Genomic DNA, 27,660 nt, shown 5'->3' with positions numbered 1-27,660 from the left:
TCAAAAAAAAAAAAAACATTAGGGGATACCATAAACACCCGTCATAAATACACATTGCAATTTAACCCTATCAACCTTCTCTTGTTAATGCTTTCCGAGTATTTTCTAATATATATATTTCTTAACATTATGCAAAATTTGTATTTAAAATATTATTATCAAAATAATGTCTACAATGTAAAATATAATAAATAAAAAATAAAAGAATAATTAAAGTGAGACAAAATTTGTCACTGATATTACTGATATAATAAATAATGATACTATTATCAGTGATATTAGTAAACAAAATATCAAAAATATGTTAAAAATTAAGTTAGTACATTATTATTAGGAATTACAACTTGGTGGAATATATTTAATTAAAAAGTTGTAAAGAATTTAAAATTAATATCTCAATGTACTTAATTATAATAGGTATCTAGTCCTATTACCAAATCAACAATTATAATATCATACTGCAGTATTATAAACATAAAAGCTTTCATTAAAATCAAAGGTTTCTGGAACTAAAAAATTGGCACCAGTGATGGGTATTTGAAACTTTAAACTTATTTAAATTATGTTTTATTTACATTTATATTTTAAGTTTAAATCGATTTTTTGCACTCTATATAATAATATTGTTTTAGGGCTGTTCGAAGAAAAGTTAATTAGAATACATAATATTGTAAAAAGTATATAATATTTTTTATGCAAAGCGAAACAGGGTTATTGTGTCTTTTAGTTATATTCCGAAAATCAACGATTTTTTTTCACTAACGTCGTATAAGGAACAAACATAACATTATATAATATATGTATATTTTTTTGTATCTACAGAAATGCATAATTTCCCGGTCGTCACGAAGTATAACCAGGCGTGGCGATAAACGTCAAACAATTCTCTCTTTCCGTCCCGACAACAATATTCGCAACGAAACAACCGTCGTCGGTTATAGTATTATCATACATCGATATTATAGTCAACACTCCGGTTTAGAGCATCGCACCGAGCGTTCCCAGATTTGCACCCTCTCGACTTCCAATCGTGTAATTATATCAGATGATAATAATAACAAAATAATAATAATAATAAAAAACGAAATATTAATATAGTAACAGTAGAGGGCTGGGGTGAATTTCGATAACGGTGGGAGTCGACGACCGACGTTTACCGGCGGAACGCTTTTGTTGTCCGGGCAGCACGTGAACCGCACGCGTTCTGCGGAACACGTCGGCATGGAACGAGAAACAAAAAAATAAAACGCAAAATAAAAACCTCACATTATAATATTACGGCGGTAAACGTTTTCGAACGACCCGTCGCCTAAAAATAATACACATCCGATAAGGGTGAAACGGAAGGGAAAAAATATGTACGCACGTATGTTGTAGGTGGCCTTGCTGTACTGTATATGGTGTACGTGCCGTCGTTTTTGTGTACATTAATTTCGTAATGGACATTGGACATGCTTAGCGCTATACACCGCGTTTGTAGATGGCCGTGCATTATTGTACGTCGTGTTTTATTAGGTCATCGCATCGCCAGTTTTTGCCCCTCTCCCCAATCCCCACAGCAGATATTGATTCCACAGAACGTTCCAAGACTTTTCAACCCGCTCAGGGAAAAAAAAACCGCAACGTATTTCCACGATGACTGGTCCACGTTATGGACGTCTGATTTTTTTTTTTACAATTTATATTATATACACTACCTCGAGACGACATAAAACGTCAATCGTGTACAGATTTAATTCATTAAACGTCGGCAATAAATATTATAATATGTTGTAAAGAAAAAAAGAAAATAATATTTTATTATTGCTTTTATTGTATCTCATAATAAAATTAGTAAAACAAAACTGTTTCTAAAAAGAAAACCATAAAAAATATTATGTAATTTATGGGCAATATAAATATTAAGTATACAATATTATCATAGAATAATGTATTCTTAAGAGTTTAAGACTTATGTACAACAATTTGATAAAATAATTGATTGTGACTTTTTTTTGTTTATTAAAATATTATGTTCAATTTGCTTGAGTCGTGAGAGCTATTTCCAAATTTTGTGTTGTATATTAAACTAATTTTATTTTCTGTAACTGCGGTGATTCATAATTTTTTTTAATCGAATAATAAATAAATATGAATAAATACCAAAATATTCAGTAGTATACCTACTTATATAAAACAATTATTTAAAAATGTAAAAATCCTGGTACTAAATTATTAACTCCAATACATATAAGTGCATTTTAGCGTATTGTTCGCCGTTCACCTTACACATAAATGTTATTTGTTAGTCAATTTAACAATCTGAAATGAATCAATAGAATTCAATAGCCTGTGACATTCGTTATACGTGTTGATACTTTATTTTTATTACTGAATCATCTGTCATCGTGGTTTTTTCGGGCGATCGTTTATCTCTCCCCATCCCCCACCCCCCTAAATTATTTTTGTAGAACTATAGTTTAATTAGACCATTTTCCAGAAAATAAAATATTTAAAAAAAATGATAGATAAATACTTAATTGATTTAAAAATAATTTTAATAATTTTGAATAATAATATATTATTTCCAGATTAAAAATAATCTATACCTCAAATCAAAATTATGCATACAATTTATTGTAGTTATATATTTATACATAGTCGTATTATATATTGTTGTTAATAGTACCTACTTGTATTTACTTATCCGAAGATTGAATATTTTATGGAACGTGAATAAACTGAGGTAACTAGGTATAGGTTTGTTATTTAAATTAACAGATAAATACTATAGAAAATTTTTATTTTACATTTTTTATAGCCTACAAGATAACTTCGCATGTGAACATTATACACTCTGTACTAAATATTAAGTACAACTTTTAGTCACGTGTGAAGGAATTTACTGTAAATATAAAAATTTAGTTCATTGTCAAATTTTCAATTGTAAAAAACACTTTCCTACCTAAATTATTCTAATCATTTATAAATATAACTAAATCGACAATAACAAATTAACAACTCTTACAGTGCCTAACCTTAAATAAAAATAAGATATTACAGTCATCATATTAAAAATGTTTATGTACTTTCATTTAAAGCTCATGAACAAATACTAATTTTGTAATTTATACACCCAATTAATAATTATAATAAAGCATATTCAACACATTTTATAGACAAAACCATTTTATAACTTATTTTATAAAACCATAATTATTGCAATGTATACTTCAGGTAGACGAGAAAATTCAAATAATGCTTAGATTATAAACTAGTCATAGAAAATGTGTAAATTTAAAGATAATATTTCATCTAGAATTATATTATATTATATTTGTTTGTGCTCAACAACAACCGCTTTGATGTTGCAAAACGATTTTGCACGTGTGCTTCCCATTACTCTTTCCCTGGTTTTTGTTACGAACCACGTTCGATAATTCAATTTGGTACACCCGCCTAAGGCAGACGAGTGCTACCGTAGCCACAGCCGTAGAAAAGCAAACCGTGAGAGGGGAAAAAACAAGAGAAAGAGAAAGAATGAAGAATAACTGTTTTCGAATCACGTGCCAAACCGATCCTAAGCGCAAATAATAATTAGGTTTGATGGATATCAGCCATCGGGCACTCTTGGGGTTTAACCGCGCACGCGACCTGTCCCGGTTCCCGACAATTCCGCCGCACTTTTCTCTTGGGGATTAGACTGTGAAATTATCCAACGGTTTATATCCGCATTATAATCTTTTATCATTATGCATCATTTTCTTTTTTTTTTTTTTAATTTTTTTTTTCCGATCTCTTCTTTTATAGGTATACACTAATTCACTTTGTGTAAGACTTCCCGCTGATATTATTGTTGTCGAGGACCCTCTGAAACGGCCGACCAGTTTATGATTACATTTTGGTTGACCTAGATGACCATTGTACGTTCCTTTCAGCATAAAAAGTCTACGGAATTATATTATGCGAACAGTATTAGTGGGGTGTTACGCCGTTACAGTGGCATTAACCTTTACTGTCTCCATTTATCTAACGGGGAATATTAATAATCGCACCATATTTTAACTATAGACTAGAATTATATTAAAAACGTTTATTACTAAGTAAATCAGACGAGAATAACATTTAACTAGTTTCATTGTCTATAATAGTTATAAACAATGTATAGTATATACTGCATATATATAACTTGTACATAGAAACCTATAATATATTCTTTCAAACTTTTATAATAAACATGAAATTTGAAAAAAGGAAAGTTAAACAATAAGCATTGTTTTCGTATTTATGTATCAAATATACATATTTTGTCATGAATACTTTGAAAATAAGCAGTTATCCTACAGCCATTCATGTTATTAGTTTAATTGAACCATTTTTTTTCGTGTCCACGATAGTTGAGTTTATGAAAAATGACTAAAAAATTTTAGAAGGTTACTTTTTATTTATGATTAATTAACAAATTTTTAATATTAATTCTGACGTAAGTCAGAAATATGAGAAGAAAAATAAATTTCCTTTACAATATTCATCGCTTGATGTAATACACTTACTCATACCCTCCGCTGCTACTTTTGAAGCCATATCTTCAACTTTTAAGTTTTTGAGTATATACACTGAATTTATTTATACTTCACCATCGTCAAAATATGCACAATTTGTGGATGAATTTATTTTTTAAAAACAAAAAAAGACACACGGTACAAGACATAACCAGAATAAAGTGTAAGAGTATTCACTAAAATGTATTTATCGGCCAGGATTTATATGCTGTAGTGAGCTATAGGTTACCATATTGGCACCATATTCGAACTTTATTCTATTTTGAATGTTTCCTTCGACCTAATTAAACCGTCTTCATAATAAGATTGATTCATAATTGCACCCGTTCGATCAAATACAAAAAATTTGCACTCTGATACGAGTAAATAGAAAGTAGTTAATAGTTATTGTGTGGTTATTAAAATAACAAATCTACCTACCTACTATCTGTGTAAAGAAGACGGATTTTGAAAAAAATAAACTAAATTTATACACAATTTTCTGTTAAATTCTTTAGAGTATTTCTTGTCATCTGAAATACTTAAGTGGTTGTGAGCAAGAGTGATTAGTGTATTACCTCACAGGTATGCTAGATGAGTATGAAACCATTTGCTGGAAGATTTTGCTATTTAGAAGTCTTCTTTAATTTTAATTCTTAATGAAAAGTACTACCACTACTACTATTACTACTACTAATAATAGTAATAATATTAATAATATTTAAACATTTCATGTCTCTCTCTGAGAATATGATTTTAATAATTAAAAATATTCAACAAATTTACCAAAAAACACACAATACGTACTTACTTATTATGTATATCAACATAGTAATTACTAATTAATATAATATATTCAATATATATTAAAGAATCTAAAATACAGAAAACGAATAATAAAAACAAATACAATTATAACTAACGACTGTATGTAAGTATATTGATAGAGATAATTTTATCCTTGAATCGTTATTAAATTTGGTTAAATTACACATTGAACACACTACTCGCAACAACTAAAGTACACCATAACACTATATGTTGGCGTTACTGCGGTGGCATATTTTTAAACGATAATTATACCATAGTTATTGTCTCGAAATAAGTATTAACATTTACCTCGTAGTGAATTACCAATGCCTTTGATTTTTTTTTAATTTTAATCAAAATATTAAATTAATTAAACTTTTAGTAATAAAAGGCAAGTACATTTGACAAGCATTTTCAACAAATAATTATAAGATAAATCATGAAATTTAGTTTACTATTAATTGTTTTAAATTTTATTAGTTATTAAGAACAATATACATTAAAATATATTTGGTATAAAATATATTCATCCTGCTGAAAAGATTATAATATTCTGTAAAACACTGTTATCTAATTAATTAACTAACTATCGACTTTATACAATGTTTTTTTTTTATGTAATGAACGTATGTATTTCGTGCAAAATAGTATTAAATAGCAATAAATTATTATATAGGTTATGTGGGCGTTTCTTACATTGATCATATTTTATCCTAAGCAATGTTAACATACACATCTACATTGGAAAGTGCAATAGTTAATTTATAAAATTATGTTACAAAATATTGTTAAGATCTGTGACAATTAAATATTAAATACATACATAGTTATAACTTATAAGTTACGAATTGAAGTATATGATTTTCATTCGGCCGACAATACAAAACGAACAGGTGGCACATTGAGTATATAGTAGTGCCAAAGTGTACGCAAACCTAGACCCCGACCATTAATGTGATAATTTTGATAAATAATATAACAATAGTGATATAACAGGGAAAAAAAATTGAAATAACAATAATAGTCGAATAAATAAAAACATAAGTCATCGCTGCCGCGGTCGTCATCGAGCGCATTCGGACAATCGTCATAAAAACACGTATTATAAAAAGGCAGTTTCTATAATATAAATAATGTGACTTTCGGGCGGCCATCTGTCGTATCAGTCGGTCGCAATAATAGGTTCCATACTGCAGCAGCAGCTATGTGCACTGTCGGTTGTGTGCGCGTATCCCTTTTGTCGTTCGTGCCACGATAATAATAAAATATAATTCCTCTAATGCTCTCGACAATAGAAGCAGCAACGCACAGTGTATAATATTATGTGCCTGTAACACGACAATATTGTTAAAAACTATCAGTTACCATACGCACATACACCCGCGCGGGGATCCGTTCTGCATTCAGCATTTTAAAATATACAGAGTGACACATTATGTAAATAGCAATGCTAATTTTCAAAGTCAAATTTTGTGGTTTTGAAAACAGCGTTTTTATATGATGGGTCTATACTCTATAATTATACCTATTTACAAATTACATCAAAAAATACATATTGTCGTCGTTGGTAGTTGTGTTTAAGTGTTTTAATTTATTGGAAAATATTTAAATAAACATTTTTAGTTACTACCTATATCGTTTAAATACTAAATTAATAGTTTTTCTAATCATTTATATTATATATTTCTTGTTTAAATGAGTGAAAAATAGAAAAGTATTTGCACCACAAAATGTACGACTTACCAATCATACTAGTTTTAAAAATACTTATTATTACAAAAATAAAAATAAAACAATTTATTCCGTATTTTATAAAATATATTCTACTTTTGAATGTGAAATAAAAATATAGAATGCCATGAAAAAATCTAGAAAAAACATTATACAATTATATTCTGTTGTGAAATATAGTGTTATAAATACTTCAAACTGTATAAAAAATTATTTTTTTCACAAACCCAAAAATCTATTAAAAATTTACTGTAGCCAGTTAAATGGATTAACCCATATGTAAATTATTTACGTGCAGTTGCAGCCCCTTCACGGCAAACTCAGGGAAAAGTAATTTAATTTATTTTATTTTTTTAAATTAAACCATCTCGAGTCTCGACTGGTGCACTCGTCCAAGTAAAAAAAGAGAAAAAAATAATACAACCAAGCGCATATTTTACGTAAATTGAAGACGGTGCCGCCCGCGTTATAACACAGGTAGGTATTTCAGTATGTATAGAACCTATAAAATGTAATACCGTAGACACCGTGGGCTGTAAGAAACATCTGTTTGTGGTATATAATATACTCTTTTTAGCGACATACTTAGTACTTATTTACCTATGATAAAAACTCCATCTTTTTAATTTAAGAGTTCCCATATGTTGTTTTACATTTATCAATTGAGGTTTTTCACCATAAAAATATACATATTAAAATATAAAAATACATTCTATAGTAATAAAGTCTTTGATAATATAAATATATAATGTATATCATTATTTATAATTTTTTTTTTTTAGGCTAATTGGCCATAGAACGACTAATATTAATTGTCCTACACACTAATTTAGGTATTATTAGTAGGTACCTACAATTGTTTTTTGTTATGATAAATTGATCGCCTAATTAAATTAATATTAGAAAAATTGAATTCATCCTCAAGTCCTGAGTTAACTACTAATAATTATATTTGGTTTTTCATGTGTATTTTCAATAGCTTTTCTTTTAGGAGAAATTCTAGGTATATCTACAGATAAAGATTTCTTTGAAGTCGAATCAAGATTATGTGATTGTGTTGTCATTTTTAATATATTTTTTATATTACTATGTACAAGTCAAAACACTTACGTTTTATCTTTTGTTCGTATTACGAAATCGAAATGTTCCATCTTGTAATTCATTTGATTCCGAGTACGTGTTTTGTTCATTCAAAAGCTATGCATATTTTACCTCTTTTTGTCTTTAAAATATGTTTAATATTTAAATCCAAATTAAAATTGTTACATGTTTAAAATGTACTGTTTATTAACGAATCACTTTAAATTTCACACTTATATTATAATATACAAACGATCAGGCAGTGTTATGATATACAAATAATTGTACTATATATATCTGTATCTGTAATCTTGTTTTCTTTTTTTTTAATCTTGAATAATAATAATTTCGTCCATATCAAAGTTTGTTACCAGGTTTATACCCCACGCAGCTAAAAATAATTTATACAAATAATAATTTTCTAAACGGAATATTTATTTTTGGCCAAAATGATTACATTTGCCCAAACGACCGCCGCTCGTTTATATATGTGTTAGATAGGCATTAGGTATGTACTGTTAATTACTTAATTGTTAATACATATATTATACCGTCGATAGGTTTTTTTTTTTTTAATAATTAATAATTTTATAAAAGTTTTGTGGTTTTAAACTATTAAATTAATGACATAAAAATTAACTAAATAATAAAACGGAAAACTTCTTAGATACCCAATAAATACATTTTCTTTGTGCTTTTAAGAGTTAATTTTTTAAAAAAAAGCTTTAACTTTACTCTGCATTATAGTTAACATAATCTATTGATAAATCACTTATGATTTACGCAAATATTATAATTGATTGAATGTTTTTCTTTAAGAACCATATGTTCTTTTAAGTATATTTTACTAAATTGGGTTATTTTGTGTGATAAAAATGATTAATTAAGGATGGCATTTGTTTGTTTAGTTATAGGTTCTTTGCAAAGATATGAAACTGTCACATCTAGTTGTAATACAAGAGTAAAATATATATATTCACGATTCTAGTATTATTTTATATAAATTGAAACAAGAAGTATAATTATTAATATTTTATTCCATATAAGAAAAGAGACATTTTAATAAATTTAATAGGTAGGTATATACATAATAATATATAATTTAAAATTTATTACTAATGTTAAAAAATAAATAAATAAAATTATTTTCGATAGATGTGGTAACTAAATTAACTTTTTACTGCCATGAATATTATAGTCACTCTTTTTTTCAATATTAAAACGTTTTTTTCAGAAATTATAGGTATATTTCTTTATAGTTAGATAAACATTTTTTATTATGTTAAATAAAAAAATTAATTTCCGAATTTTAAAATTCACTTATTTATCTACTGCACTATTTTCTTTAGACAACAATGTTGTTGTATGTTAGGTACATCGAATCATTTTTACTTTAACGTTGCAATATTCAAAATAAAAAGATTGTCAAAAATACTGTTAACACATTACAATTCATATGTACGTATAATGTATTTGACGGGAAGCCGTTCCAATGGAAAATAACAATAATAACAATAAATATAATAATGAAAAACGGAATTTAATTTCGTACCAGTGACTTTTCTGTTTTCCCGAGAAAACATACACGTACCCACCCACCTATCTATATCTACACATACGTCATATAATATGGAATTGCAGTAGTCACGGCTGTGGCGTTTGTACGTCAAATTATATAGGAGCCCAGTAACCCGAACTAAAACAGACGGCGGTGTGTTACGCATCACTATATTATTATGGTGTTGGTTTTTAGGTACACTTCCACACCATGACTGTACCATAGACGGTGGGGCGGAATACGAAAGCCCCCTCGCCGAACATTGGCTTTTACACTATGTACAGTATACGCGTATTATTATTATACCCGTTTCACTTGCACACGCGCGCTTTATCCTTTACGGCTTTACGGCAGAATAAGTCCGTTTACCATGGTTGTACATATATATACATATGTTATGTACCCGACTTTGGGTGGATATCATTTTTTCCCTCTCTCGTTCCTGTGGCACAGCTAGGGCGCGCATCCTTCTCGGTCCTATTGCGCTTACTCTTGTTTTTTTTTCATTTTCCCCCCTTTTTTTTTCTACTTTTTTTACACTCCTTAAAATCGCCTTACAAGTCGCAACTCCGCGCTACTGCGGTGTACTGCAGGTATACGTATATACGCGTACACCTGCCCCGCCTGTCCTCTATAGACTTTTCGCGGATTACCTGTCACTGCGACCAGGCCCGGCGGGAAAACTCGTCACGCTGAGAGTCGGTGGAAGCGGAGGCACGGTGGTTCCGGGTCGTCCGGCTATGGGGAAGTTTGGGGCGGTGCCCGTCACCCGCCGGCGTGTCACTGGGTGTGGCCGACAGTCGCAAATGAGAGCGCTCGCCGCCTGGCCGGGCCCCGTCGCCGGCGCTTATCGATCCCCCGACCACCGCCGACCGATGTTGTCGTACAAAGGCACACGCGCACCCTCTCTTTTGAACGCCGCCCCCCGACTACCGGCGGTCTTTCTCGTCAGGGTGGCGGCAGCACTTCGTCAGTGTTCACAAATCCATTGTACGCGACGTTAGTCGTTGTCGTCGTCATCGCCGGCGTTATTATAACTATTTGTCATTCTGCCGAAAGAGTTTCGGCTTTCAATAAAGTTTTCACTCTCTCTAATTCTGTTAGTAAAAATTATTTTCACTGCCTGTCGCTGTGCTTATAATACACCGCCTATACTTCTGCAAACTTAACGCGATGTTCCGATGACCCGTAGTATGTTCGTCTTAACGGCCGAAAATGATAGATTCGTCTTTGCACGTGAGCAATGAAGAATCGGACACTGCTGATTGGCTGCCCAACTCGTTCTTGAGATTCTTTCAACAGGATCTAAACAATATACCGGTGAAACTCTTGGGTATGTAATATTCTACATAAGTACCCTAGGTACAATATAAATCTACCTACTTTTAGGTACTTATTTTACATATAGTATTACCGTGTAACAATAATGGGCAAGTTAATGTGGAATATTAACTCGAGTTAATTCAGTTAAGTCAATGTGAAACAAGTATACGGTTAATAAATAACTGCAGCTTATTTTATTTAAGAAGTTGATAGTTAATAAGTTATTATTAATAACTAAATATATTAACATTAACAAATTTAAAGTTATTTTTATTTAACCAGATCTACAAATAATAAATTGTGCACTTTTTAATTTTAATTATGATAATTAACCATTTTTCTAGAAATATTTATCTTACTTGATGCACACAGAAATTACAAGTTTGTGCCCGCTAAATATAAAATAGATCAAGAAATATTTATTGGTTTATTTTTATTTAAAATCATTATACATCAATTTTAACTTCGTTAATTAGTTAGTGCCTTTATTTATATATAATTATTATGTGTGACCGTATTTATACAAAATATTATTTGATAACTAGGTATATTATTCACAGTCGGTATTTATTTATATAATAATACATAATATTCATCGATGTTTTATTCAAATTGTTATGTAAATTAAAATATTTTTGATAATTTTCTAAGTACAGATTTTTAGGAAATTTTAATCATGTTTACAAGCAAATTTGTTTTTTTACACATGCACAAAAAAAAGCTAAATATTTTAAATATTTTGAAAACTTCATTACGTATAGAAAATTATATTTTTAGTTATATTGGTCAGTTGAATCATTTATGTCATTACGATTAATATTTATTGTATTATAACAAAGTATTAAAAATTCAAATGAGAAGAAATCGATTGCTATTATAAAATTAAGTATACAATTGTCATCAAACATGGGTAGGTACATTATACAATGATAATCAAATATTGTAAGTTGTAACCAATACGCCTGGGTTCTAAAAAAAGTTCATAACAATAAAAAAAATTATATCAATAGAAACGGTTAGAAAGGAAAATTAAATCCATTTTCACACGAATCGGCCTCATTCCTACCAAGAACCGTGCAATTTCATCAACTTTGGAAGAAAGAATAAAGTTAATAGTGTTCCTTTGTTTATCTTTCTTAGTAAAAATAATGCAATGCATACATAATTCAACTAAATTATTATAATAGTGTAAATACTCATTCATTTATTGACTACCTTAGTCGGAAAATTAACATAACAATACAAAGGTTTTGTTTCTATTTATTTTAAGTTACATTTTTAGCGCTGGTGACGCTATTTCTCTATGAGCAATTTTAAAATGATCAGCTTCAATAATAAGATTCGTTTTCTTTGCTAAAGTCTAAATTGTAGGGTGCAAATAGTTGAATAATTAAAAAAAAACTAGTAATTACCTACAACTCTTTCTTTGATTGTTAATTATATGAGTTAAATTTTGTAATATTAAAATCCAAACAGCTGTGTATGAAAAAATGTGTGGTCAAATTATAAATTTAAAATATTTCTGACTCTGTAGCTGTAGAACATCATTAATAATGTGCCCTAACATACTTAATTACATATCTTGTATGTATTCACAGTTGGACATGTTACTGAAACTGAAGTATCATCATTTTCTTTCCTGCTTACAGATATAACCTAAAAACCATGAAAATTAGATACAAAGTGGATGGCCTTATTATCCATCCATTTAAAAAATGAAATCTTATCTGGCAAAAACGTTTTATCACGTTCACCTCTTTTAAATATTTTGTCTGTATACATCTCTGTAGGTAACCCTTTTCTGTTTGTCCTTATTGTTCCGTATGCTAGAGTGTTCTCTAGTTAACTAAAGATAGTGAAGAAAAAAAATTATCAAAGTATATTTCTCGGTGTTCATTCCAAAATGATTCAGTAAGTTCCGAAACCACTCATTCACCTTGTCCATATTTGTCAAACTAATGTTTTACAATTTCTTTTTTAACTTGATAAATTTTGAAACATAATTATTATATTATAGTATATAAAGTAAAAATAAAATAAAACTATAAAATTATACATTATGATTAAAAATTATAAGAATAAGGAAAACACAACTTGTCTAGTATTCAGAGGATTATTGCTAGAAACCACAATAACCAACGATACTTTTAATTTTCAATAAAAATGACATTTATTTTCATTAATACTAATGTAAATGTAGACAGATATCCTCATTACCCATATAAGTACCCGAGGGCAAAGCTACATGTCAATAATAATCAACCCTTTTTACACGCGGACGACAGACAGTGTTATAATTTTATCTTCATTCTACTACCATCCGTACTCATTCCCTCATCACTGTACATAAGCTCAAACAGATAAAAATAATTTTATTATGGATACTCTCGTTTAGAATATTATCAATTAAAATATTTTTTTGAAGAATTTAATTTTACTTCGGTATATTTTTTATTTAATTAACAGCTAATAAAGAATATAACTATTGTATCTACTGCTTGATTAGTAAATTTTCCAAGTTTTACGAAAAATATATATCAGTTTTAAAAGAAAAACATAAGTAAAAACCCACCGAGAAGTTTATACTTGCTAAATTAATAATAATTGCATTAAATAAAATATATTAATATTAGAATTATTATACAATATCGTAATATGCGATGTTTTTTGAAAAAAATAAGTTATAATGCAATGTAAATAAATTCTAAAAAATGATTTTAAATGAAGACTGTGTGTAATCTTCGTTCAGAATCATATTTCCGTGCAATAGTTTGTTGTTGAATTCAATCCTATACACTTCCATTATATCTATTATAACAAAAACACTATTCAGCATACCTATTTCTACAGGGTTATTTTTTACTAATAGATATTCGTATATAACCGAAGTGGTACCCAGCATAAAAAAATTAAAAGTATTGATAAAACTAATTTTAAAATTATACATAAGAAGTATAATAGTAATAATTTTATCATAGATAATTATTAAGTACAAGTCCATTATTTTAGTCAATAATAAAATCTATTTCAATTTAGCATATTTTATTAGATACATTATTTATTTTATTGATAACATTAATTACACATAGAACTATTGTGATATACTGATATAGACTCTATATAAATTATAACCCATAATTATTGATTTTATAACATTATATTATATAACTTTTTTTTATATATTTACCAATGTAACGTTAGTAATTTGTTTAATCTTATTATTTTACAGCTAGTATACCAAAGTGTGGTGGTTGTCAAGAATTAATACTAGACAGATTTATATTAAAAGTATTGGAACGCACTTGGCACGCTCGCTGTTTAAAGTGTAACGAGTGTGGAGCTACATTAGCCGACAAGTGTTTTGCTAGAAACGGAATGCTGTTTTGTAAAGACGACTTTTTTAAGTGAGTACAGATTATGTAAGCGAGAAAATAAATAAAATTAAATAATTTAAGGATTTAAAACCAAATAAATAATACATAATAATGAAATGCAGAAGTATTTCGAACTTTTTTATAATATTACATCAACCATCGTGAATATTTTTCATAGATGCTGAATGTACTGCGAATATTATGTTTTCTCTTTCAGTTTGTTAAGATTGTTAGACTATTGAATACACTATATTTAGAGATAAAAAAATTAAATAAATGAAACATTGTTGGCCGTATATTATTTCATTAAAAATAACGTAATTACATAAAAAAAGAACTTAGGTAGTGAATAATATAATATGATAATTGCTTACCTACGGCATTGCTTTTTACAATCTATTTAATTTTCATTGCAACAAACCAAGCCTGGGAAAGTTAATGATATTATTTAACTGGGTTGAGTTGAAAAGAAACATTTTAATAGTTACATATTATATTTTTAACTCGGGTAAGTCAAGTTGTATAAAAACTTATAATTAACTTATTAGGTTAATTTTTTTTTTAATAATTATAAATATAACCAATAGATAGTTAAAAACAATAATAACTTACTGAGTATGCCATTTTATGGTTAATTTTTGTCAATATAACGAAAATTTGTATTTTATATTTTGTTCCTCCTAGAAGTGTATATAGGTATGCTATACCATCAATGATATAAATTAGGTGATAACGTAAATTCCTAGTCAATATTATGAGTTTCTAACATTAATAGACGATATCGTCAGTGCCTAGGCATTAACTAACAATACAGCCAATGTTGTGAAAATCATATATTTTGTTAACTCATTTACAACTATGACTAGGAAATAACCTCAATGACTAAAACCTATCGGCAATATTGATAATTTTGTTTAGTAAAATATTAAATTGGGTTAATATTTTAATAATTATATAATATAAGATAAATTATACATAATTAATTATTTATTTTCACAATTTTATGAATTGTGACATTGAATTGCATGAAACTACTTTTTTACAACTATATTTATTAGTTTTGCACCCTGATTTACAAATACATCTGGTATAATATTCTTGTGATTCCGTAGCCAGAAGCCTAATCTAACCCTAAATTATTAGAGTTGTAAAGAATGTTATTGTTAGTAGTATTAATAAATAATAATCAATAAGTCGATTTTACAATGAAAGACCGTTTCTAATCTAATAAACAAATAATTGATTTAACATTTTTATCAATTATGTATGAAAGTATGAAACAGCTCGGAACTGTCATCATTACCTAATAAATATCTGATACTATCTAATTTGATCGGAAATGTCGTTATTGGCTTGCCGTTTACGTTATTTCCTTAATTTACGTCTTTGCCGGTAACACAGTGTTACACTGTACAGACAACGTCGATAATTTAAATATTGAATTATTTTACAATACTTATCCTCTACAAATAAATCCATTGAATTTAGGTACATTGAAATTGACTAAAACACAACGTAATTCGTAATTACATATTTAAAATAATATGATAAATTATGATAGCAAATCATATTTCTATTATCAGTTGTTAGTTATTCGTGTTGAATAAGATTTATTTGACACAAAAAGTAACGGACAACTTATCCGCAACAATAATCGTTTGCTAATGATTATACCGACATTGAAAAACCAAAATTTATCAATTTTTTTTTCAACTGTCAGATAACTCGACTTATCACTAAATAATTAATATGAATGAAAAACTGGGCCTTAAAATAATAAGAACTGTAATACAATACAAATATCACATCATAATATATCAAATGTAAGATAGTATATAATCACACAATGTTTGAAACCTAAATCAAAAACATAAAAAATAATAGGTACCAACTACCAAGTACCTATGTACTTTCTAATACATTAATATAATTTTTCAATTCATCAAGTCAATTTTTTTTAATTCTTTTATTTGGTCAAGACAAATTTGTAAAAATGTATTGCATGATCCATAAAATATACTAAGCATATCTCATACATTGTTCCCGTGAAAACATTTTAAGTCAATATCAATCTATAAAATCACCTACAGGCTATAATATTAAAAATATCAAAAAACACAATAGGTATACACACACACACACACACACACACACACACACACACACACACACACACACACACACCACACACACACACACACACACACACACACACACCACACACTAGATTGACATAATACATGTATTGCAAGTGCTATTTATTTTTATATTAGCTATAAGTGTTATAAGCATTTTAATATTTTGTATCACATTTAACAAAATAGTGAATAGTGATGCTTATGATCCAATCGAATCTAATTTTTTTTCAATTATTAAAATGTATAACTTCATTAAGTAAATGAAATCATTATTGGTACTAAAACTAGTAAACGTAATATTGTTGTAATTTTGTGTATACCGATTAACTGATTTACTAGTTTATTAAACACTAACAAAAATTATAAAATTGTTTGAAACTTGATCAGAATTTTTTTCAAGTTCTATGAGTGCCAACTCGGATAAAACTAGGTTTTTAATTAATTTATAAAAATTCTTCTGCACAAGGCAGTTACTTTCATTTTTCTGTTCAACCGTGAATTAATCAATGTTAAAAAAATTAACCTATAATTTAATATAAAGTTTTCTCTATTTTTTTTAAGAAAACTAGTTATTAGTTATCACCTAATATTAATAAAATCTTTTATTACTAATTTAGTATTTAAAAAAAAAAAAAAAAAATTAGTTAGAGACTAATTTTTGGTGTTTGCCAGAAGGTACGGGACAAAATGCGCCGGTTGTGATTTGGGAATCCCGCCCACACAAATAGTTCGGAGGGCTCAAGATCTCGTCTACCACTTACAATGTTTTGCATGTGTCATGTGTGGTCGTACGTTGAATACTGGTGATGAATTTTATCTGATGGAAGATCGGAAATTAGTGTGTAAACCTGATTACGAAGCCGCAAAAACTAAAGGTGTGTTTCGAACTTTATTTCGATTTCAAACATTTATTCATAAAATACGCGAAAAACTTGTAGTTTTTTTTTACTATCGTTGATGAACATTTAATAGTAAAGAATACTTTTAGAGGGCGGATGCCTGGATGGCGATCAACCAAATAAACGTCCAAGGACAACTATTACGGCCAAGCAGTTGGAAACATTAAAAATGGCTTACAACAACAGTCCAAAACCAGCTAGACATGTTAGAGAGCAGCTAAGTCAAGACACTGGATTAGACATGAGGGTAGTCCAAGTTTGGTTTCAAAATAGGTGAATAATATTAACAAAATTATTTTAATTCAGTTTGTAAATAAATTAAGTTAAAATATAACTAAATATTCATTTTATTTAGTAAACATACTTTATTCTGACTGTTTAATATTTTGTGAACATTTTTCTTATAGCCCCTTAATTAAAAAAAAAAATGAGTTTGAAAATTATTTGTTCAGCATGATTTATTTTAATCATAAAATGCATAAAATATTTTTCATTACAGTGTTTGAAGAAAACAAACTTTCACTAATTATCTGAAAATTAAAAACAAATAATTTTTATAAATTCATTTAAGAAAGCTTATAATTTTTAAAATGAGAAAAAGTTGAACATTTAAAAAAAATACTATCAAATTTTAATTTAATTGTAAAAATAAATTTAATATTCATTGTTAATTAGAACAACAAAAAGAAAACATTGATTCCTCATCGATAGTCCAATTCTAACTACGCCAACTCTAGGCTGTTAAAATTATTTTATTATGAGCTTAATTTATCAAATTGTAACAACTAACAAGCTACAAGTATACCTACCCATTAACTAATTAACAGCGATAAACTTAATAGTACACAGTAGAGAGCCTAGATAATAATAATAATAATAATAATAAGATAATAATAATATTATATGGGCTCTCTAGTACACAGTATAATTTAAACTTAAAACAAACTATTCATTTTTTTTTTAAAATTAATTTATACTTTTTAACAATGTTAAACATTTAATATATATTATTTAGTATATTTAAATTTAATATAATATGCTGTAATCCGTAAAACGAATATTTAAAAAAGTACGGATAATGGACATACCCATCTATTGGAAATGTAATAATTATTTAATATTGAATTAGGTACCTACTTATCAAACTAGCTAAAAGTAATACTACTTTATATACAACTTTTGTATAACTCAATAACTTAAATTTTTTTTAGAACTAAATATAAATGATACATATCATCATGTCACGTGTATTTAAAACCCTTTATTGACCAGACTTAGAATTAATTTTTTTTTCATAAAAACATGATAATTGACCTATTGATAAATAAGTGTACCTTTTTTAAAAAAATTGTTTAGCCCAAATTTGAGTTAAGTGCTTAGGTTCTTAGAAGTACCGTTGGTCATTTGGCACATTATTTTTTTACATACAATCTATATAGGTATAAATCAAAAAACTTTTTTTTAAAGTTTAATATTATGTTTTGGTTCTAAGAATACAAATTTATCAAAATATATATATTATAAATGCATTTAATATAAAAACAGATATTTAAAATCTTATACATATGATTACTATTTTAATTTTAATTCTAAAAAATATACATGTAAGAATTATGTATATCAGATAGAAAATCTTCAAGGTACTATTGTTCTAATTCATGTATATTATCCATTTTAATATAATGTTAAATATTTTATACTAAGTATAGCAAATATAAGTAGTAACTCATAAGTATGTTTAAATATAAAAAATTAATATTAATATAAGATAATGCGAAAACAGATTAACAAATAACCATATATTTTCATCAACCGATAGGTATACATTATTATCATGGTACATACACGACAACCAACGATTAACGTGAAATAGCTAACGGCCCAATAGTACTTTAGAGTTCATTACATACAATCAGATTTTTTCCCATCTTTTAATATATCGAGATATATAAAATAACACTATTTATTTTATAATCTAGATACAATTACAAACAATTATAGCGGATAAGAATGCTAAAAATAGCTTTTGTGCGTATTTAAAAACCATCTGATGTTGGCATGTTTAATTCCAAGAATATTCGTGTGCATTGTTTACTTTTACATCTATTTACACAGTTATATTTCTAAAATTGGACCAAAGTTTTATTTTTTTTTATAGCTAAAGAGGTTCTTGTGCGTACCGACCGGTCACAGTAAAGATAAATGAATCGTATTATTTAATATACATTTATTTGTGCTGTGGTCTGTGGTACTCAAAAGTACCGTCGGTCGACAAAGGGTAATACTGAATCATACTGTAGATTAAAAAAAAATACTTATTTAAGATACCTGTAGGTATTGTAGGTGAAATTAGATATTTAAAATATATTGTGTTTGGGTGCAGTGGTGGATTTAAGGAGGAGGCTAAAGGGGCCTGGGCCCCCCATGGCCCATAAGATTTGTAATATTCCATAACGGTGACGTAAAACTTATTCAGGAAAAATTCAAGTTTCTAATATTGCTCCCCACCACAAAAAAAAACAAAATCCTAGATCCGCCACTGTTTGTGTATATATGATGAAATAACTACCTAAAATGTATGTATTTATAGTATTTAAGTCAATATTTCATTATGATATGCAATTTCTATCAAAAAATTACATAATAGTTATAATGTTTTTTTAAATAAATAGTAGATGTCAAACTTTTTCTGTTTAGCAATTAATTATAATTAATAATTAATTAATTATTTATTAGAAAAATAAATAAATGCTGCAATGGTTTATAATTTTTTTTTTTTAATTTTTATATTTTACTTTGACAAATTGTATTATTACATTTTAGACGTGCAAAAGAAAAAAGGCTTAAAAAAGACGCTGGCAGATCACGCTGGAGCCAATATTTCAGAACAATGAAAGGTTCAATTTCGCCTCGAAATGACAAAGATGATCTTAAAGTTGATCTTGATTCAAACTTCAGTCATTCACACGGTAAATCTATAAAATATTAATTATTGAAAATGATATTTTTTCAAATATTTATTTTATTATGTTTAGATTTAGAAAGCAATGACAGTTATGGTACAAGCACGTTAACTATAGATCAAGAACACAGCTCTCCTTTACCTGGGAGTCATCACCATAAGTTTTTACCCGGCAACTCTTCACCATCGTCACATCAATATATGTCATCACCCACTCAACACGTTACAACATTTACAGCAGATAATGGTTACATCACAGTAGGCAAGTTAAACAATGCATCTGTTTTCACCTTATATTATTTATTAAACAAATAAGGTGTACTTGCATGTTTATTTATTTCAATAGATATTGTTGAATAAGTTAGACTTAAACTTGCATGTAAAAAAAGTTGTTAATGAAAAATGATCGGTACTTAAATGAATAAATTACAGAAATAGAACACTGTTTTTAAGGGAAGTAAGTGCTATTTTAAGTACCAAGAAAATAGATATCGTTTCTATTAACAAACAAAAAGAAATTATTAAAAATTGAAAAATTAGGTAGGCAGATTAATTAATAATTATAGTTCAGTACTTTTTTAAATATATTACAGTAGGTCCTTAATTAGTGTTAAGATTTTCATTTTTTTTTTATTTTTTTATGACATTGGACATAAGGAGGAAAATAAGTATGATAAAAAAATATATATATAAAGATAATTTTTTTTATCGCGAGAAGACCAAACATGGAAAGCTACTCTTTTTAAAACTCGATCCAAAAAGAATAGCTTGTTTAACAGCGACAGGCTGAACTATAATCACATACGTTGACAATTTAACCCCTTGTATAATTATTTTAAACATTTATGTTTTATTAAAAAATATATGCAATATTTTGTACGATTAACCATTATAGATTTTATATTATTAAGCTTAAAATGATATTTTTATTAATAAAATATAATATTACATCAACTTGATTGATATCATATTATAGCGAATACCGTTCATTTTCTGTCTTGCTTTTTTTTTTACGATTGTATCAATTCGGTATTCAATCATAGTTCATATAATTAGTTATAGCATAATACCTTAATCATGGTATCATACAGATTTAGAATTAGAGTGTTCTAAAGTAAACATACAGATGAGGGTTAAAATTAAAAATAACTATTATTTAAAAATAAAAATAGGTACTAGTGTTTGAATAGTAGTGAGGTAACATTTTCCATCTATTATGAATAGGTGATATTTACTGTATAATACAAAATATTCGGGGTATTATTAAAATTCGATCGTCACAAGCCGGACAATAAAGAATTTTTTTGGATGAAGTATAATTTTAATATTTGGCCAGACCTAGTAATAATATTAATGTAAATATTTTAAAAAATGTAAAATCCATGAATTTTTCTTCTATATTACCTACTGGTTAAAGTAGCAATCACGTTTATCTAGTAGATAACACTACATATTCGTGGTTAGATTAAAGTACGGGATTTCAGTTTTGTTTGTCTTACTCCACGCAGAAATTCAGAAGATAACAGTTAATTGATCATAGGTAGATGAAGATCTAAAGGATATAAAGATAGGTTCGCCGACTGCGATTACAAACGCAAAATGAAAAAAAAAATTATTTGAAAATAAACGGTGGCGGATTTAAGGAGAGGGCCAGAGGAGCCTAGGCCCCCCATATCCATATAATAATATATTTTAAAATACTATGATAGTAATATAAGTGTTTTTATAAAAATAGGTATGTACTAATGTAAAAAAATATTGGACCACCCAAAACAAAATCCTAGATCCGCCATTGAAAATAAACTATCAAGTCCCATCGAGTTGGAACGGTTAAAGGAAAAGTGGTATGGCCTTTAAACGCTGAATACTGATACGATTCAAAATAGTCGAAGATTCTCAAACTTTTATGAAAAAAAAAATAAACTATGAAAGATTATTTTTAATTTTATTTTACCGTCGATCGATGGGAAACCACTAGGTAGTGACTTAACGAGTGAAAATTATGTTAGTGGGAAGTCTGGGAGCAAAATATTTTCTCCACACTTATAAAATGTTCACAAAATCACTTTGAGTAATGGTAACAAATCAAACAGTTTTTTGTGAAGATATATTTGTGTTATAAATTATATGGACCGTACTAAAATTGGTATCTAACCAATGTTAAAACCACCTATATAATTGACCTTAGTAAAGAAAATAAATAACCGTATTTTTCCTACTGTAGTGTGCAATATTTATTTATATATATTTATATAATGTATTTTTGTGAGTAATAATGTTATTGTTACACAATATTTAAGTAAAAAATGCCAAACATACAATATTCTTTTAGAATTTTTAAATGTCAATATTTATTACGATTTGGTTTTTTTATTTAATTTTTTTTACACTTGAGGTGTGAAAATATATTTTTGATTTTATTATTATTGATGATAGATGAATTTAAATTAATCATAATGTCATTTTTTATTAGGTCCTACACATTCTGCGCCTTCTGAACTAAGCGACAACAGTAGCACACATGGTTTTGCAGATTTTCCACCAAGTCCAGATTCATGGCTAGGAGAAACACCGCACAGATATTGAAAATATATTATCATATTAAAATAATGTATTACGAAGTACAAATCAAAAATGTTCTTTTAACCTACCAAGGATTATAACAAACTGACTGGGTGAGAACATTATAATTTTTATATTTGTTATTAATCATTTGTGATGTTTCTATTCATTTACCTATTACGTAATAGTTTCATTTTATTGATGTATTTTAACTTTGACACCTATATTTTTAATTATTTTGTTTCAGGAGAACCAAGTTTTTAAAATGTTTAATAATTATTTTATTTCCCGTGTTTGTGTGACATGTGTATCATTAGTTCGCGCAACAGTTTTTATGGTATTTCATTAGGTTTACGCCAAGAATCGTGTTTAGATGTAGATATTTTTTCTTTTTGATCTCGAATTTATATTCATTTAAATGTTATCTTTAAATAAATCAAAATAAATGTATACATGCTATGGAATATTGTTGTTTTAACTTAACATTGCCATACATAAAATTATACATGTGTACATATAATAAGGCTACATTGTATCATTGTATATTAAGTATTACCCTTTGGAAGACTAAGTTATGTAATTAATATTATTATATCTTAAAATATTCATTGTGTATGAAATGTAAAATAAGCTTTAATAAATATATCGTTAATAAAGAATTGTTTGAATGTATCTTAATATTTATGTATTAAATATAAATTTAAATACATAAAAATAGTTAGTATTATATATATGATTAAAGTAGGTGATCACCTAATTATAACTAACAACTTTGTGTAGTGAACTTATTAATTTAAGCTGAAGTGTACTTATACCTAACTAAGTGCTTGATATCATATTTCTTTATATTCGCTTAATTTAAAATAATTTAGATTGAACTTTGGGTTTGTATCTAGGAACTTTTCATATTCCTTCTAATCATAAGGGAAGTATGCATATTTTTAGTTTTTGAATACATTTACTTTTTAAACTAGGGCATAAACTTTTACATACCTAAAACTAACCAGTTTAATATTAAAAATGCAAAATACGAACACTCCGATCGAGTTAAAGGTAAATTGTTGAACACGAACACTTTGTATTCAATGAAGTACTATTGTGCGGCACAATGTATGCGTTTAGCTTTTTGGGTGTACGACTGCATACAGTGCCAATTATTTATAGCGTTATATAATTATTAGCGTGCTTAGTATTAATATCAAAATAATGATATCTTGGTAAAAAAATAATTGGAAATAAAATTGAATAGTTCCATTGCATTTATCAGGTATATTTTCATAAGACACTGTGTTTTTTACTTTTAAAAATATATTTATTTATTTAGACTTAAAAACTACCAAAAGCTATTAAACATAAAATGTCATTTTTCTCATCAAACAAAGTCTCATTTAGGGTCTGCCTTGATTTGCGTCTATACAATAAATAATTACATCAACCTTGGTTTGTGTTTAAACGATTCAGCCTTCACCAGAGTTTCCGTGGGAGGTCAGGTGATGGGGGTTTACTGTGTACATTATCCACTAATGATCAGTTATTTGGGACGTAACTTTCTTCATCTTCCTTTCACGGGTCTAGCTGAAGACTCCTATTACCCTTTATTAATTCTAATCTTGCAAGAAAAAAGTGGCAGGGCTTGAGTAAAAAAATTGCAATTCCATCCTCATGGATTTTACAATGCTGGTTTATTATGTATTTTGTCCACGATTCACAATTTAGAATTTTGTTGGCGAATATATGGAGGTTGATATTGGCCAAGATCGGTTACTACTGCAATTTTGTAGATTCGACTGTCCCAATAATTATGCGAATACCATTTCGTTGATCTACAATAGGTACTTCCTTTCAAAACCGTAGAGCAATACTCAGCCACTGAGTAGAGTAAGGCCTGTGTTGATATACGACGGACCTGATTATTGGCTCCCCAGATGGTATCGGCTAATTTTGATATTAATGCAACCCTCGTTTTCAGTGTAGATGCTATTTTCTCCAAGTGATGTTTGTATGTTAGGGTGCGATCTAGTGTAATGCCTGAATAGACCGGGAATTTGTTATGCTTTATTCAATGGCCATAAAAGTTGACTATGAGTTCTTGGTTAGCCACTCTGTTGTTAAGATGAAATAAGGAAACTTCACTTTTCGACGGATTTGGTTTTAGTCCCTACATTTTAAAATAGTTCTCTAGTACATTAAGATCTTTTAATTTTCTTTACTATTTTACTGTTTTTGCATTGCGTTGCTATGCATATATCATTAGCATAGATTAATTTTTTGGATATTTTTCTTAAGAGATAGGTATAGATATTAAAGATATTGGAGCTAGGTGACCACTGTAGCAGGCCATTCTTAAGTACGCGTGGTATGGTGACTTTATTACCCAACAATACTCTAGAGTTTCTGTTCGGACTGTTTCTTAAGTATCTTAATATGAGTTGGTAAGGAATTATTCTTGCTATATTAAGTAGGAGACTGGAAGCCATGTTTCCAGACAGGGTCATAGGTTGCCTTATAGTAGGGAAAAGGTCTCTGTACCTTGTCTGCTTAGATTTCACCTTATCTGCATAGGTCCTGTCAGGCTTACCCGTTACTAGTATGGTATCTAGATCAAAAGGCATGTGTTCTGACGTGCATAGTTGTGGTGACAAGAAGGTTCTGGAAGCATGCGCTTACCTTTTGCACTCGTCCACCTGTATTTCTAGAGTGTGAGAGTGTGTATTTTCTCTTTGAGGGCACCAATGTCTTTATAGAGGTTGCCGTTTGTCAGAATTGCCTCCCTGAGGTCCTCTTTCCTGGCATTTACTTGACCTATGGCTCCCGCGCTATCCATTACTACTCTTCTGGAGCAAAACATAATTTTGTCAAGTAAGTCCTTGATCCCTCCATTCCTTAACCACTTTGCCCGAGATCATCATATCGTCACTTATAACACGGCCAATCGTTATCACACTATTCATTTCTCTTTTTGACCTTGGTGTGCTGTGATGTTATGTCCATATCTGAACTATTCGCTCCTCTTTTTAGCCTAAGTAAATAATAATTATCCGTGAGATTTGTAGTCAGCTAAGGTTTGATGCCTGTACATCCGTTTGCGACGACCCTTAGACCTTGAGGCCGAGGTAACCTCCACTACCCATAAACCAAACGAAACTTTAGAATGGTTTGTTTCTTTCAAGGGTTGCTCCCAGCCCAAAGTAAAGATCGCTGCTCACGAGCGCACGACTTGGCGTAACATACCAGCGTATGTTTCGCTTGGAGCCCATTGTAGCCGGTAAAACGGGTTCATGAATCCAACTAACGAAAGTCAGATCCAATATTTGATTTGACTCCAGTCGAATTAATAACTAAGGAAAAAACCCTCTACCACATTTTAATGAGACAGGGGGTTCGCTGACTTGGGGGCGCTGTGATGAAATTTATTTACATGTGTCAGTGTACTATAAATTTTAAGTCTTATAAAAAGGTTTACTAAAAATTCATTTGGAAAATTATCACATGGATGAGTAAAAAAATATGATTGCTCATTAAGTCTTTTAATTTCTACCCTACATGTTCTTCTAACATAAACTGTTTGAAAAATGTATTAAAAACGTTGTCCAGCTGAAAAATATATTGATAAAAATTAGAACCTTGAGCTATTAAACTACCAAATAATGAATCTGAGTCAACCGCTTTTTATTTAAAGTGTATAAAAATCGTACTATGTGTGAGGTTTGTTGATGAACTTACATATTCAACCCATTTTTTACATTTGTGGTACTTTAAGCACCTACTCATCAAATAGTCACAAATATAAGTAAAAGCATTTTGCTCTGGAAGCTCTAAATTTTTATACGTTGTGTTTTCAACAGGCAATGCTGGAACATTAATTATGGGATAATTTCCAGTTATTAATACATTTACCTTTGATACGGAAGCTTCATCCAAATTTGCTAACACACAATCTAAATCATCAACACAAATAGTTTTATTTGAATGTTGAAAATAATTGATACAAAAAAGCTTTTTAAAAGTTTTTTGAAATTGAATTTATACAATGACCATTTTGTGTTCGAGTTATACCAAAAAAAATTTCCAGACAATCTTGGTTTAGTCTGTTTGTATACATTTTCTGAACTTTATTGTTTTCATTTGATAAATTAGTATGCAGTCAAAGTAAGCCTAAAATTTAAACTAACCAACCATGGACAAATTTTATATTACTAGTTTTTATAATATTATCCCATTAATTTGTTAGTGTATTAAATTTGAAAATTTGAAAATTTGTGAAAATTAATTCTTGTAGCCTTTAGCAAGTATGGGGGATCAAATATAAAGATAACTTCTTTGGTATCTACATTGAAGTATGGTTTACTAGGAGATATACCTAAAGATGTTGCAAAATGTTAAGTTGGAACCAAGGTCAGAAATTAAAACTTTAACATTAAATGAAATTGAATGTAATCTATTAATACAATTAAAAATTATTATTTTTAGATCACAGCTAGTGCAAACAAAATAAAATGTTAATGGTTGCTTCCATGAATCATTCAAACCTCTGATCATAATCCCCTAACTGATATAGCTAATTTATCAGTTTTGATAAATCTTGTATCATGGCCGTGAATTACATCTTTTTTTAAATGATAGTAATATAGTATACAAAAGATTTAAGCAACATTTCATCGATGTACTTAACACTTTGTTTTGATTTATTACACATATGCTTT

The 27,660-nt window shown here is 28.4% G+C and overlaps 1 protein-coding gene across 4 annotated transcripts in view; it reads left to right on the top strand.

Annotated features, from left to right (window-relative positions):
• The window catches only part of LOC114120526 (LIM/homeobox protein Lhx3), a 43,312-nt gene extending 19,682 nt beyond the window's left edge, over positions 1–23,630 (top strand). The window contains exons 1-8 of one of the 4 annotated variants that reach the window (XM_027982463.2): positions 10,664–11,032; positions 14,252–14,426; positions 17,210–17,409; positions 17,523–17,706; positions 20,257–20,402; positions 20,469–20,657; positions 22,869–23,070; positions 23,205–23,630. In XM_027982463.2, the coding sequence (XP_027838264.1) occupies positions 10,915–11,032; positions 14,252–14,426; positions 17,210–17,409; positions 17,523–17,706; positions 20,257–20,402; positions 20,469–20,657; positions 22,869–22,981 (1,125 nt within the window). In that variant the 5' untranslated portion in view covers positions 10,664–10,914 and the 3' untranslated portion in view covers positions 22,982–23,070; positions 23,205–23,630. Of the gene's footprint in view, positions 1–10,663; positions 11,033–14,251; positions 14,427–17,206; positions 17,410–17,522; positions 17,707–20,256; positions 20,403–20,468; positions 20,658–22,868; positions 23,071–23,204 lie in introns of those variants that run through there. The other 3 variants (XM_027982462.2, XM_027982461.2, XM_027982460.2) reach the window with 3 other exon arrangements.
• The last annotated feature ends 4,030 nt before the right edge of the window (positions 23,631–27,660 follow it).

The sequence above is a fragment of the Aphis gossypii genome, chromosome X (assembly GCF_020184175.1).
Source record: "Aphis gossypii isolate Hap1 chromosome X, ASM2018417v2, whole genome shotgun sequence".
Lineage (NCBI taxonomy): Eukaryota > Metazoa > Arthropoda > Insecta > Hemiptera > Aphididae > Aphis > Aphis gossypii.
The sequence above is the reverse complement of the archived record's forward strand: the minus strand, read 5'-3'. Positions and strand labels throughout refer to the sequence as shown.